Raw genomic sequence first — 15,709 nt, forward strand, 5'->3', positions numbered from 1 at the left:
TTTTAAATTATTAGATAGTTCACAATTGTGAACTCATTTTTTGAGGAACATTGTCAAATATTTTTAAATTTTTCAGAAAACCAATTACTTTTGTGGTTTAAATTGCTACGCCTTTTGCTAAATTTGCAGTTATTATCATTTTTGCAACCATTGTTTCGTAGTCAGGATTCTTTATGAAGCTTATATACAGATAATATAATGAAATTTCATAAACTTTTAAACATCTTTATAAATGATTTTAAATTTGTTTACAAAATTTGCTGACGTCTACTCTATGATTTTATATTGTCCTCTGATTTTTAATCGTGAGATTTTCCTGGAGTTTTACCGTGAACGATCCATTGTTACAAATATCATTATCGAGTTTTTTTTCTTTTCAATGCTGATTTTTTTTTTTCTTTTTTAAACAAGAACTGTAACATTCACTATAGTCTTTCTCATATAAGTCATGTTGCTCTTATTGTTGTCCTATTTCCGTCTTTGCCTAAGAGTCTAATAGTCTATGGTAACTGCTGTTATCATCACACTGATGATTTTAAAGTCTCTCTCTTCTTATGCAAATGTTTTTTTATGTGCAGTTAATCCGATCCAATTGTTTCTTGAGTAGATCCAAATTGAAAAACCCATAGAAGTATTTGGTGGACTATTGAAGTACAGTGACAACGAATCCATATTTCCTAAAAAGCTTGGTAAGATTCTTTCCTTGTTAGATATAGGATTTCTTCCTTACTTTGTAACATAGTTAGAAATAACGTTTTGAAGCTTTGAACTGCATGGTTTTTCTTGGATATTATACGGCGAGGTTGAAAAATAACAAAGAGAAAAATATGGAAAAAATACAGAATGTTTAGGTTCAGTACCACAGACATCCAAGACCTTAGGTATCAAACTGAGGTACATTCCTCAAAACATATCGCACCATTTTTGTGCAATCGTATTATCACAATCGCTTTGCATTTGTCAGTACTGAATTAATCGTAATTTCAATCGCAAAGGAAATTCAAGAATTGAAATAGGAAAAAACGTGGACTGCAACTTTTGATCAATAAATCAAATTAGAATGAGAAACTATTTAATATCAGGGAGTCCGACTATGAATAGAGAGTGCAAGTTCCTTGAGTGCGGAATTCAAAATAGTAAGTCTATTTTCAGTATAGTTTATTAAACATATCAATATGTTTAAAGCATGAACCTCCTCTAAACAAAAAAAGAAAAAAAAGGTGACTATATGAAACAAGAAAATCGAATGAGATATAAGCGTTAATCACAAAACAGAGGGAGAAAGAGAGGATCAGGCGTGGGGCGTGTGCTTCAACAAAACTGGCCTATTTTTTTTGTCGGTGACGTCTGGTTATATTAAGGTATACCGGTGCAGGAAACCACCGTTGTAGGTCTATAGCGGTGATGGCCTACATCGGCGATGAGAAACACCGGTATAAGTATTATATAGCGGCGCAGTGCGCCACCGCTATAAGTGGGTACAGCGACGAAATAAACCACCGGTATAGACGTATAACGGTGGTTTTCCCAAACATGTCGTCCATCCTGCTCATGCTTGTGGGCGCGTTTGTGTTGCTTCCAGCGCCGACAAAACCTGCATTTTCACTCAAAAGATGCGTCAAGGGTTCAAAACCAATAATGTTTTTGAGTAAGTAAGTAGAGCAACAACAATTGAGATTACTTCTAGCTTGAGATCATTTGCATCCAACTTTTTTGTAAGGTTCGGTCAAATATCGGATCTAAATTGGATTTATTAACATCCCTACTTAGGACAGGGTGTTGTACTAGCCAGTAAGTAACTCCTTCAAGTTGAAACAAACTTGGGGTTGATAAAAATTGAAATTTCTTTCTATTTCGTTTGGGTTGTATTTCGTGGCAAGTTGAAACGACTCCTTTCTTTTCATTGATCATGCAAATAAAAGTTCACCCGGTAATATTTTTGAAGGTGCGCTGCTAAACCAAGAAATGGAAAGAGTTTCTTGATATTCCCACGCAGCATCAAAGATATTTCTCATGGAAAGAGAGAGAGAGCGAGAGAGAGAGAGAGAGAGAGAGAGAGAGAGAGCGCAAAGCCTTCCGCCCTGGCAGCTAGAGCATCTGTATTCCTCTGTTTCTTTGGAAGCCTTGCCTCTGTTACCTGCTCGGTTTCTTCCCTACTGCAACTATTTTAATCAAGCTCTCTCTCGCTGCACGCGTATACGCCATTCAACGGCTCTTGAAAAGTCAGAGTAGCTACTAGATTTCAAGAAGGAAAATGTTTTTTGCTTGATATTATTATATTTTTTACACAATTGAAAAGACTAACACAAATAAGGAAGAATGGCGATAATATGATTATGCACCTATGCCAATAATAAAAATTGAGCTGACAACTTTTACGTGGTTAGTTGGACTTGAACGAGAGGCATTCTGATTTTTTTTTTCTCAGATTGGAGTCTCCAGTTTAGAAATATTAAATTTGGAACAACAATTTTGCACCAGGATATATTATTGAGAACGTAACAGTAGTTAGATTGTTGACTGTTGTGGAGTAGTTCTCTGTTATTTGGTCAACGTGATTCCTTGACCGATGTTTTTGTGCTAATATGTGGCAGTACTTTTGGTAGTTAGATTTTCTTCTATATGATGAGATCTATACTTTGCAACATGTGCTTTTTCTCTAGTGACCATTTTCTTACATGGAAAGATTTCTTCATCTGCAGCAGATTGTGTTGGATATATAATTGGCTCCACGACAACCAGAATGTCCTCGACTACCTCTTCTATGAACAACTAGAACTCTATCATTCACTATAGTCATGTTTGTCCTTTTCATGTAAGTCATATTGTTCTTATTGTTGTCATTATTTCTATCTTTGCCTAAGAGGCTCATCGTCTATGCTTACTGCTGTTATCATCACACTGGTGATTTTAAAATCTTTGTCTTCTCAAGCAAATGTTTTTTTATGTGCAGTTAGTCTGAACCAACTGTTTCTTGAGTACAGGTGAGCTGATGAAATCCAAACTTAAAAGGCCATAGAGGTATCTACACCAAAATATGTGGAGCATCTGATGGACTGATTGAAGTACAGTGACGGCGAATCCATATTTCCTAAAAAGCTTCGTAATACTCTTTCGTTGTTAGATATAGGATTTCTTCCTTACTTTGTAGCTGCTACAGCTCATGAAACATTTTTTGCAGGCAGGGGCACCATTCCATCCTAATTTTAAGGATGTAGTCAAGACTAGTTTCAAGTGCTTATTCTGTGTCGATGCACATATCGACCATTCTCACTTTTAGAAGTTTGAAGCCTTAGAGAAGAAGCTCACTTAAATATTTGATTTAAGCATTTCATTCTGTTTAGATGTGTAAGTCCTTCAGCTTATTTGCTTTCCCTAAAGATGATTTTAAGTTTCTAACTAGTTTGATTAGATTGCTTTTATACATGTTTGCTCCTTTTACCTCGACCGTCATTCTATTGGTGCTTTGATACTTTTTGTGATTGAATTGCCCCTGCTTGTTCTTTGCTAGAAGCTTATCTAGTTTATTATGCAGCCCGAAGCACAACCAATGAGTCCCTTTGTGTAGTTTGTGCAATTGCTTTGACATGTTACTCTTCATATAAATATGTTTTGAATATTGTTTTTTTTTTAATTTATTACCCTTCTTTATCACCCACACACTTGAGTTTTAGAATGCTGTTCTTATGGGAGTCTTGGTTGTTATTCTCTACACTTTATGGAAACATAAAACTATGTGAAGATTGTCTTATTTTCATTTTTTGGCAGTCTTAGAATTGCTGTATAGCTATGGCGAGGCATTTCTTTGTATGTATGCTTTGAAATTTTGAATTTGTGAGGTCCTCTCAAGGAAAAATTAAGATAAGTTTTTGAAGAAAACCTTTGTGATTGTGTTACTTGAGATGTTTAAAGTGTCTCATGCATGATATGAAAAAATATTATGAGCACATTCCCATAAGAAAATATTTAATGCAAGAATATCCAAAGGATATAGCATCACTAAGCCTATGCAAGAACGATTCCATGGTTAATACCACTCTATGTATCGCGTTAATTTGATGGTCTCAGTGTCTAATTTGCAGACAAGTTTCCTTTAGTAGCAACCAAATGTTGTGAGTATCTGCAGGAACTTATAACCATGATGTAGTTATTTTGTGTTCGATTGGCATAAGTGAAGTGTCGGCATGTCTTATGTAATCATTGTTTATAAATGCATGCCTGATCTTGTATGCTGCTATGTTGCAATATTTCACATTTTGATGATACACCAAGGAATGAACAAAGTCAAAGAGAAAGGGAAGCATTTGTGCACGTGTAAACCACTTGGTTGGGTCTCATGAGGTAAATTTTCTTGTGCTATAAGTATCTGTTTTGATAAAAAACAGTCATACTTGTAGATGTTTGATTCAACTTTTTTTTTTTTCTTGGTGATGCACACCTTTGTTCTAGGTTCTTTTTCCCTTATCAGCTATTTGATACTCTCTGTTGGAACTGAATTTTTGACTCAGATCTTCTTCACTATGATATATAAGAGAAAAGTATCTCTGCTTCAGATGGAATATGAGGAAAACTGCTCATTAACGATTTTGACAAGGTAATTGGTTATCCTTATTATCCTTCATGTGATCTTAAAGTATGAGTTTGAAGAAGTTTTGACTCACTTTCTTGATGGGCTAATGATAATGTCTCTTAAGATTATCTGTGAGCAATAAAATATTATTAGCTACTCCATCCATGGTTTGTTCACTCGTCCCTGTCTTGTGTCAATTTGTTGAAATTTTGTTGCTTGGTTTTCATCCTACACATTTGAATCTGTAGGCTTGTATAGTTTTCCCATTATTGCATGGTTCAATGATGCATTGGACTAAGGAAGAACGTGGGCAAGATGATGAAGATTTTGTGACTTCCTTTGGAGAATGGGATAAAAATAACTCCAAGATGAAGTTGGTTGCTTCGAGTTATGAATCCAAATATAGCTTTAAGTATAGTTAAATTTCAAAATGCTAAAGGCACTTGGGATTATCTAAGATTAATGTGTGTTCAGTCAAATTGGACAAGACGATACCAACTAGCTCAAGATTTGAGAGGTTTTAGGCAAGGAAATGAATATATCCAATCCTTATCTGAGATGCACAAGATGTAACGACTAAGGAGTGTCGTGAGTGTAAAAAAGATGGAAATCAAAACAAGGGACCAAAAATATGTCACAACATTTTTTATGGCCTTAAGATCTGAATTTTGAGAGTATAAGAAGTAAATCCTTTGTCTCCAAAAGCTTGTGTTCTTTAGTTCAAATTGTTTGAGAACTTATGGAAGAAAGACACTAAGAATAAGTCATTCGGAGAAAGAGTGTCGAAGACTCTGTTCTTGCAGTGTCTAAATCATTTGGTAGAAAATGAGGTAGTGGGAAATGATCTGAAAGGGGAAGGGATGAACAATGTTCGGTGCAACTATTGTAATTAAAGAACTGTGACGCATGAAATTCAATTGTTTAGTGCTAAAAAAAAAAAAAGGAATGTAAGTTGCTAGCTCTTATGGGGATGAAAAAGAGATGGAAGACATTTAACATGAGTGCAAGTAAAAGAAATCTCCTCAACTGGAGACAAGGATCGTCAATTTGGTGCTAACATCCTTTAAAACATTCAAAGCTTTTTGGTCATAATGCTTTGGTAGCTTCCACCTTCTCGAGGTGCCTCTTGTCATGTGACTGCAAATAAGACTTTCTTAAGTAGTTGATATTCTTGTTTTGGATTTTTGAAACCGCAAATTGTTCTTCTATGTCCATAACGAAATATGGTTAGATTACTTCCAACTCTTGCAATTTTTGATGTGTTCCGCAAAGCCTCATATTTCTTGAAAATTATGACTATTCATGTTTTTTATAAAGTGCGTATAAACTTGTTAAAATATTTCGTTGTTTTTGACCTTTTATGAACTTCACATTCTTTGAACTTCCACAAAATTTAACATCTGAATTTTCAATGAAGTAAAATTTTAAAGTCTTAAAAATTTCACAAACAGATTGCGCGTTTCTCAAAAATTTCTAATTACTTGATTCATGCGACTTGAGCCCACGGTTACTTGATTCCTTAACATCTGTTTGTTTGTTCATTTGTGGCATCGGATTGAAGGAGCTGCGTGAAACAAGTCTTTCCCTCAGTACTTTATATACATACATGTGCGTCTTCCCGGTGCATATTAAGCTAAGTAAATTTAAGTCAGACCTTTATGTTAAGCTAAAATAAATATTTTAATTGTGAATCTTAAGTTCGAGTTGGGATCCTTAATTTGATGATCGCCAACTTTACTATAAATCTTTCACCCTATTTAGTAAACATATATCATGTTAAATCCACATCAAATCTATGGATTCCAAATATGAAGTGACTACATGCCGGAAGATGATAAACAATTTGGGGCCCCAAATCATATTTGTACCATTTCCCATCCATTTGCAACTCATACTCTTCACCATAACTGATTTATCGTGTGTTCATATATTTGGATATAGTTTCAGATGCATGTCATATTCAAATCTAAATTTTAAATTTGAAAGATAAATCCGATTTTTAAATTTATGTCCAAATTTGAATTCAATATTTAAATACCAAAATTTGATGTTGGAAATGCATGGAGGTCCAATAATATAAGATATCTATTTACAACTTTTAATTTTATAACCGAATTTGAATCCAATTTTTAAATACAGAATTGAATCCGAAGCATATTATTATACATTAAAATCGATGTTGAAAGTGTATGGAGATCCACTGTAAGATATTTATTTAAAACAAATTCAAATTTAAACATGGAATCCAAATGTGACCTATATTTATTTAAATTGACTGTGCATCCAAACCCAATAGGATGTCTACTCTTAAATTTGAATCCAATCAAATATCTTAATTGACCATTATTTTTTTTTTCTGCATCTAACTTTTTTGAAGCAATTCTCTTATCCGAATATACTAATCCATTGATATCTTCACTTGCCTATCCAAAGTAGTTTTTTGAGGAAAACAGGTTCTTTACGATGATGGCATGAACCAGTTCTTTTCTTTAATGTTTTCCTCCGAGCCAGTTCCATCATTTACCCGCGCAACATCAGACATTTCTCTCAGAGAGAGAGAGAGAGAGAGAGAGAGAGAGAGAGAGAGAGAGACTATTAGGAAGAGGGGAAAGAGAGAGCGATCACACCGCAAGGGCGGAGCGAAGCCAATTTCTTTTTGAATATTTTCAATTCATAAATTTGTTTATATTAAATTGTCTTGTTATTTTTTTATTAAGAAATGCCATCTTATTTTTGCAACTGATATTTTACTTAAAAATTATACATGTTAAATAACTGGTAATTTTTAGAGTTTATCTTCCTGTTCACCCTCCTTCGATTCATTTGCAGTTTTATGTTATATAGATAAAAGGAATGCAAATTACGTATGCCATTTATCAATTTGATGGCCGGTGCATTATTTTGGTGAACTTTTATGTGTCATTTCGTGTGCCATAGTTGATTCTAAATTTATGTGCAACTTTGGAAAAGAAAAATGTGAGACCCATCGATGAAATCTCAAAGTTTTGCCCTATGTCACCAGAGGAGTGCAGACCAGAGGAGTGCAGGGTGCAGGTGTCATTCCAAAAAATTTAGGTGCGGTGAGGGTATTTTATTATTATTATTATTTTCAATTTATTATATATATAAGCATGTATATATTATTATTACAATTTAGCTATTTATGTATATAACATACTTGAATAATTGTATTAATTATATTGTATAGGAAAATATCATAACAACATATATTATATAAGTAATTTAGTAATATAACATTCTAATTGGGCTCAGGTGTAAGTCGGAGTTGCACCCATGTCCGGTGCGCACCTGACTCGATGCAACTCGAGTACGGCAGTAAAATAGAAGAGTCCAATGACTTAGGTTTTGCCTCACATTTGTGCTTTTAAAATATTCATTTTTTGATTGATAATATTTTTCTATTGCGAATAACAAATTCTTACCTTACATTTGCTCTTTTAAGAAATTCTGCTTTTGGGTTTGTTTCTGCCTTGGACTATGGTTGTTCGGACCTGAGCTCCGTCCCTTTCCCTACCAATTTCATTTCAAAAGTTATTTAGGTCAAAAAAGTTTTTTTCTTTTCAGTATGCTCGGATTTCTCAGCAGACCAAATGTGTGCGTCGTTACTGGTGGATAACTCAATAAAAAGGTGACCTGACACCTTTGCAATTGGTATGCAACCTTTCCTCTATGAAGGCGAGACAGAATCCAGGTTCTTGTAGAAATGTATTTACTAAGACAATAATTTACAATCCTGAGATAAAACCTAAGGGTTTAGGAGACAATTTTCATTTGGGTCTTCATTTTAAATGGCTGAGGCATCAAGTTTCTGTAACATAAAAGAGTTGAAGCACAAGCACACTGTGGTAAAATCCCGAGGCATTAAAAGTAAGCCTTATATTTTAAAGAGACAAGACAAGAGGTTATATTTTAAAGAGACAAGACAAGAGGTTAAGTAAAAGTTTCGGCTCTCCGCCAAGTAGTTATATCTTAAGGAAACAAGACAAGAGGTTAAGTAAAAGTTTCGGCTCTTCGCCAAGTAGTGGGTCTTCTTTGTCACCAGGAAATAAATTGAGAAGCGAGCCAATTGTTTTACACCATAGCCATGAAGACGTAATTAGGATCTCGTTTTGGTAGCAGATGGTTGGTGCGTGATGCGGCCAATAATTCTTCAATCTTCAATTTTCTTTTGTCTCTAATGGCAGGAGAATTGATTGAGTAGGTACGTGAGGCTTTGCCAAATCAAAGATTCTCTTTTGTGTCATGCCTTATTACGATTCTTTCTCTATCATGTGTTTACTCGAATATATATAGTGGATATTATTTAGTGTGATTACTTTGCGTTATTAATTTTTGGAAATTTGACCAACTGGGTGCTATATATTCCACATGATTAAATGGGTGTTCCACTTAACTAAAACACGTCAGTACTAGGCACTTGAGAGATTTTGAAAAATCACTACATATTTTTTTGAAAGAATAAAAGAATTGTCGATCTCATGTTGCAAGACTCGTGAGTTATAATTTAAGGACATGCAAGAATAAATATTAAATTCTTCATAGTATTAGGTGATATTAGTAGAAACCAATACATGTATGCATCTATATGTCTATTACCTCTGTACTAATTCAGGTTTCCTATAATGACAAACAATCAAGCTTTGACGGATCTTATATGTATGTGTGTGTGTATATATATATATATATATATATATATATATATAGGAATCTCATTGTATAGAAATACATAATATCTTCCAGACCAAATTAATCTCCCCATACGGGTTCTTTTGAGCCATATTTTCTTGAATCTGGGATATGGTACAAGCCCCATCTACAAAGTTCATATACAAGTGGCCCTAATATCTAAATCGCTTCAGATTTTGGTTAATTCTCACCTATCGAGCATGCATGCGATGTCTATTGTTTATTCAATAAGAATTAATTCTTCAATAATTGAAACGCCGGAAGTATGCAAACTTCTGAAAAACTAACTACCAATAAATGCTAAATTCATGACCTGCTTTTACAGCCGAATAAAACATCCTATAATCCGAAAAGGGCCATCAACGAACAACATAGCTCACACTTGCGCAATCAAAATTTAAGCCAAACAACTTCAAACGTTAAAATTCAAAGGACATCTGTGAATCAGCTTCTACACAGTTTCCTTCAAATTTTCCAATGATACAATTTTGATGCGTCCCACAAACAGCTAACGAGCATGTGCTTGTACATGTAGAGGACTGGAACGCGGCCGATTGGGAGAGGAGAAGGTTGGTGTTGGTAGGTGCTCTGTCTTTTTGGTGTCAAAAGACAGGTCACGTTCTTAGGTGAAGATGGTAGGTGTTCTGTTGTATGGCTGTTGTTGATACTAACATTTTTCTATATAAGAATATACATACAAATCTTTTTTGGAAAAAACATATCGAAATTTTGGTGGCATAGTAAAACACGCTTAAGTTTGAATTTCGTTAAACGTAAGCGTGTTTTTTTAAATTATATGACCAAAGCTTGTCCTAAGCAATGCTGTCGGTGAAATCTTCGGTGTAAATTGCAGGGCCTAATAATTGTGCTCCGATTAAGCGGAGAGTTGCCGTCACTGTGCAGAGAACCAAACAGCGAGAAGACAACGCATATATGCCCTGTTGGCTCTTACCCTTGTTGGAAATGAGACTCTTCTTTTCTGGTAATGCATGCTTAAGATGCTTCTGATCTAGAATTCTCGTTCTGTTTATGGCGTTGAACTTAACGAGAGAGAGAGAGTTTTAACGCAGACCGAGGGCGCTTTGGATTCTCTGGAGACGCCAACAGGCCATCCGATAACCAACCGGCAAGGGGGTTGGGAGATCGAGTCATCCCCTCAAGTTGCAGCAGCAAGCTAGCTTCAAACAAGAAAGGGCCCTCCCTCCGCTCCCATTTGGGATCTGTGAATATCGATTCCTGTCATTGAATCGGCTACTGCTGCAGGAAATCTCACTCTGATTCCTTGTTCCTTTCTTCTCCCCCTTTTCACCAATGGTGGAAAGAGCAGCGGCTACCATCCCCGCAAATACTTCTCGCATTGCTAGGTTCCTTTCGGGCAAGTCTCCTCTCCCTTTATGCCACCGTCCTCGTTACTTGTCCTTTTTTTAGGTTGTTAGGTTTGATCCAATTTGTTGATCTTCTTCATGAATTTGTTTTCTCCTGAAGTGGCTGTCCCTTTTCTTCAAGTATTTCTTTGAATGGTGATGGCTAAATTGACAGTCGGGGTTGCAACTTTGAAAATTAATGTCCCTTTCCCTTTTGAGACTCTGCTTATTATTTCTTGTTAAGGTCATCTTGCATGAGAATTCTTGACTTTAACCCTCTTGTCATTGGTATGCGCTTCTGGTCGGTGTTGATCCTGTCTGATTGCTTGTTTTGTATTTGCCTTTTGGGGTTTATGCAATTGATAGAGTGAGAAACGACTGGTACATGAATCTTGTTTTTGGACTGGATCTGTAGATGTCGCCATTTCTTTCCAGTGCAGCTTAGTTCTGGAGATAAAAGAAAAAGTTGGGAGAATATGAAGATGACGAGGAACAAAAACAGGAAATCAAATTATTTGCATTGCAATGCAGGAAACAGATGCCCAGTGTCTGTTATTGTGTGGAGCTTGGTCGGGCTTGTTCTTTTGGTCCATTTCTATTCCGTACTTCACCAGAGGGGTTGGAGAGGAGAGGTTCAGGTTCGTCCCAATCTTGTTTTGGCGAATAGGGAGCTTGAGCAGATAGAGGAGGAGGCATTCCAGTTCCCTTCAAGAAACAGACGGCAGGCACGTCCGGGAAAGCAGAGAGCTAGGCGGATTTCTGTCATAGATGAGTTTCTTGATAAGGCGTCAAAAACAAGGTACACGTTCTTTCCGGACCGATCCACTGCTATAAATCCATTGACGGCACCAGCTAAGGATAGGCTGTATTTTTCTCCGGCCAAAATATGGCTGGACACTGATGGTAAACCAATTCAAGCACATGGAGGAGGAATTTTATACATCGAGAGCTCTGGAACGTTCTATTGGTATGGAGAAAATAAGGATGGTGTTACCTACCATGCCCACAGAAAAGGAGCTGCTCGGGTTAGTTCGAGTTATGAACTTTGTAGTTCATAGATTATTGTTTAAGAAATTCTAAATTTACTTTATTATTGCAAGCACATGCATATGACTACGTTCAAATTCTTTTGTATCTTTGTATTTCTTCATATTTCCTTTGCTATATCTGTATGGTAGTGATTATCGGGCACTGTAGACATGATTTTCCTTCTGTTCAGAATATCACTACAGTACTTGCCTTAGTAATTGTTTTTCATGTAATTTAGATTCCATTATTTAATCTGAATTTTCCTTGTATAACTGTGTGACCTCCTTCCATTCTTTCTGAACCCCAAACTACTGAATTATGTTATTTTATATGGGGGTACTAATATTACAAGCTATCGTTGTTTCTACTTGGCCACTTTTCATGCTGGTACATGATTATGTGGATACGTGCTGCAGTAGGGTTATGGGCATGGAGGGCAGAGATGTTTTCCTGAGACTGCCAATATACATGCTAATTGTTTTATGGATCATCAAGTGCTATTTTTCCTGTACAATTGTGTATAAGCATCATCTTAATGAACTAAATCAGTTAGCTGATTCCTTATTGTACATTTTGAACTTTCCTCCATTTACCGCATTCTGTTTCTTGCTTTCCTTTTCATAAACAAAGGCTACTTTATCTATTTATAGGTAATTTCTTTTAATTTATTGAGAATTGGGACACAGATTTTGTCAACGATTATGACCTCCTACTAATGACCAGCTACTATTTGGATACTATAAAATGAGTTGCTATACATAATTTATTCAGATTAGTTGGACTCATGGCTGAGTTGGTAGGCGATGCTGCGTTAGCTTATATACTTATCATCTTACAGACTGCATATCTGTGGTTGTGATCAGCCTCAATTTTGTCTATATGACAGCGTTTCATCAATAACTATCTGCACAGTTCTCTCATTTTTAGGAGGAAACTATTTTCACAGTTCATCTTATTGTGGTTACCTACAGTTCATTAATTCTTTGAATGGTTCTTTCTCTTTCCTTATCAGTTTCTTCTAGCATCTTTCTTGGTATTTCAGACATCCCCTGATCTCATCTAGATTGGATATTATGAAATGGAAGGTTGGTTGTTTATGTTACTGTTCCTAGATGTGTGTTAGATGGTGGGTACTTGGAGCAAGATCACAATCCTAGTTCCATTGCAGGTAGGGGACTAGGGAGTAAGTGGTTTGTAGTTGTACAACTTGGCTTCAGATGCTACATTAGAAGAAGTTTTCTTTCTCCTTTTTAATTCTTGTTTTGTGTATAATTTTAGTTAATATGCATGCTCAGACTAGTCCTATTGCAGGAACGTCTCACTCATGTGTTAAATATTGTGCAAGTCTACGGTTCCATGTGCCATATTTGCCTGTTAAGCTGACTAATTAACTTCATGCCAACAACTTGCATGGTAACCTCTCATTGTTAAAGAGTGCTACAATTGTGTCCTATTTCCACCTCATCAGCTTCCAAATGTCCTGACTTGATTGAGGTGTCTTACCTTCAGTTCCTGATCTGAATCCTGGTTGGGAATATGCAGAAAAAGGAAGTATCACAGACGTGTACGTTATAGCCACTGTCCGTCCTCTAGAATGTATAATTTTTATTTCCATATTCTTATTTGTATGACGTTACTGGGAGTACGTTATATAGGTATTCTGTACTTTTGTATAAATTTTGAGTTGCTTCTATTGGAATTTGTGCATACAGTTTCAGCTATCTTAAGCTTTTCAGATATTCTTACAGATTCCGACTGCATTGTTATGGGAACAGTATTGGCTGTACCTTTAAAATCTTAGTTATTGTTAAATTTAACTGAGTTGGGCTAGTACCGACAATCTCTTACCACTAAATTATGTTTTATTACCTCAGGTTGACATCATTGGAGTGAGCTGCTATTCTTCCAAGGACTTGTGGACTTGGAAAAATGAAGGAATCGTACTGCATGGTGAGGAAAAGAATGTTAGTCATGACCTGTACAAGAGTAATGTTCTTGAGAGGCCAAAGGTAATTTACAACAGTAAATCGAACAAGTATGTTATGTGGATGCATATTGACAATGGAAACTATACCAAAGCTGCTGTTGGGGTAGCCATAAGTGATTCACCTACTGGACCTTTCAAGTATCTCTACAGCAAACGGCCTCATGGTTTTGATAGTCGGGATATGACAATTTTCAAAGATGATGATGAAAAAGCCTACATTATCTACTCATCGCAGGACAACAGTGAACTTCATGTTGGCCCACTTACGGATGATTACCTCGATGTTACAAGGGTAATGAGAAGGATTTTAGTTGGGCAACATAGAGAAGCACCAGCTTTGTTCAAGCATCGGGGTACATATTACATGATAACATCAGGTTGCACAGGTTGGGCACCTAATGAAGCACTAGCTCATGCAGCTGAGTCGGTTATGGGTCCATGGGAAACGCTGGGAAATCCTTGTATAGGTGGCAATCACATATTTCGGACAACAACCTTCTTCTCACAGAGTACCTTTGTGTTATCTTTGCCAGGATTATCTGGTTCTTTCATATTTATGGCTGACAGATGGAATCCTGCTGAGCTTAGGGATTCAAGGTACGTCTGGTTGCCTTTGACTGTTGGTGGAGCTGCTGATCAACCACTGGAGTACAGTTTTGGTTTCCCCCTGTGGTCCAGAATCTCAATCTATTGGCACAGGAAATGGAAGCTTCCTGATGGATGGAAGGTATCTCACTGAGGCCAACTTACTTGACCCTATAGCAGGTCCATTGCTATTCGTGCGTCATCTTTGCCTTCTTAATATCTTGATGCCAGACTTTTTCCTTCCTAACATTTTCAAAACATTCTCATGAGCAATGGGTCTTCTGTTTGGACATTATGAGGAACTGCATAATTGTTTTCTGCTACATATTAGCACCAAATTCACTCAGGATTTTTGCATGTATGCTACACGAGATTTCTTTTCTGAGTTAATAATATGATACTCTTCTATAACTTTGATAATGCATACCGCTTACGTATGAATGTTCCAGTTTAGTCACTCCTGTAACCATGTTCACCAGGTAGTTCATGTAATGCTACAATATTCCTGCAGCATGACTTCCAAATCTCTTGTGCTTATTCCTTCGTTGATACAACATTCATTACACTTAAGTTGAATAGGATAGCGCATTGCTTTTCCCCTTCTATCACAGTTTTCCATGGAAGTGTTCCTGATCATTTTTATCCTTTGTCTTCATAGTATGACACACAGAAACTAATATGCTCTTGTTTTGCAGGTTAGACAGCTCCATGACTAAGTTCAAGTGGGAGACACATGTTGCTTGCCATTGTCTTGGTCTGGATTTACTGTGTGTACAGCAATCTCTCTTGAAGTCCATATTTGATAGGTTGTTCTTAAATGGAACCTTTCCTACCACACGATGATAACCAAACACGATCTCTTTTTCCCATGAAGCTGGTGCAGCGTGGAAAAAGAGAACTTTATCTACGGGTGCCACATAACTAAAAGATCGGAAAGATAGGATATTCAAATGTTCTTATGGAGGGGATCTCATTGTTGCCATGTCCATGAATACACTTCCAATCTATATAAACAGTGTAACCTAAAGTTTGAGCTTCTCATGACTTTTAATGTGGATTATGTGGGCAGTATCCTTGTATCAAGTTTGAAACTTGTCCATGATATGTATTTGTATTATCTAACATCTATCTGTATTTCCAATAGAAAAGCTTGCCTAAAGATCCCAAGGACAATCTTCCAGTGTCAGCAACATGTCACGGTATTTTCTGTCTGTTTCTGGCATGGCCCATTGCCCTTTCTCAAAACTGCTTGACGGTAAGATGGTTTGGCTCCTGTGTCTGTGTTTTGCTATCAGGGAGAATTCTTTTAATGTATGTATTTGAATGTCTCGGAAGAGTGCAAGTCATGGAGATCAATATGCATAGTGCCAGTCCTACTTGATGGGTTCCCACGCTTGCCTATGTTCCGTTCTGAGCTACTGCCGAATCAAGACATGGATTTTTAAGAGGTATAGGAGAGACAAATAT

The 15,709-nt window shown here is 36.4% G+C and overlaps 1 protein-coding gene across 6 annotated transcripts; it reads left to right on the forward strand.

The window, feature by feature from the left end:
• The first annotated feature begins 10,118 nt into the window (after positions 1 to 10,118).
• On the forward strand, positions 10,119 to 15,364 carry LOC116250279 (uncharacterized). 6 transcript variants are annotated; one of them, XM_031623895.2, is made up of 5 exons: positions 10,119 to 10,259; positions 10,348 to 10,652; positions 11,077 to 11,666; positions 13,545 to 14,384; positions 14,938 to 15,364. In XM_031623895.2, the coding sequence occupies exons 2-5, from the start codon at positions 10,589 to 10,591 to the stop codon at positions 14,956 to 14,958; spliced, it is 1,515 nt and encodes a 504-aa protein (XP_031479755.1). In that variant the 5' UTR covers positions 10,119 to 10,259; positions 10,348 to 10,588; the 3' UTR covers positions 14,959 to 15,364. The 6 variants fall into 6 exon arrangements, with proteins under 6 accessions (XP_031479755.1, XP_031479754.1, XP_031479758.1 ...); XM_031623894.2 differs by having other exon boundaries at positions 10,140 to 10,652; XM_031623898.2 differs by having other exon boundaries at positions 10,153 to 10,652; positions 11,008 to 11,666.
• Positions 15,365 to 15,709: the final 345 nt, after the last annotated feature.

Source organism: Nymphaea colorata, chromosome 3, assembly GCF_008831285.2.
Source record: "Nymphaea colorata isolate Beijing-Zhang1983 chromosome 3, ASM883128v2, whole genome shotgun sequence".
Classification (NCBI taxonomy): Eukaryota; Viridiplantae; Streptophyta; class Magnoliopsida; order Nymphaeales; family Nymphaeaceae; genus Nymphaea; species Nymphaea colorata.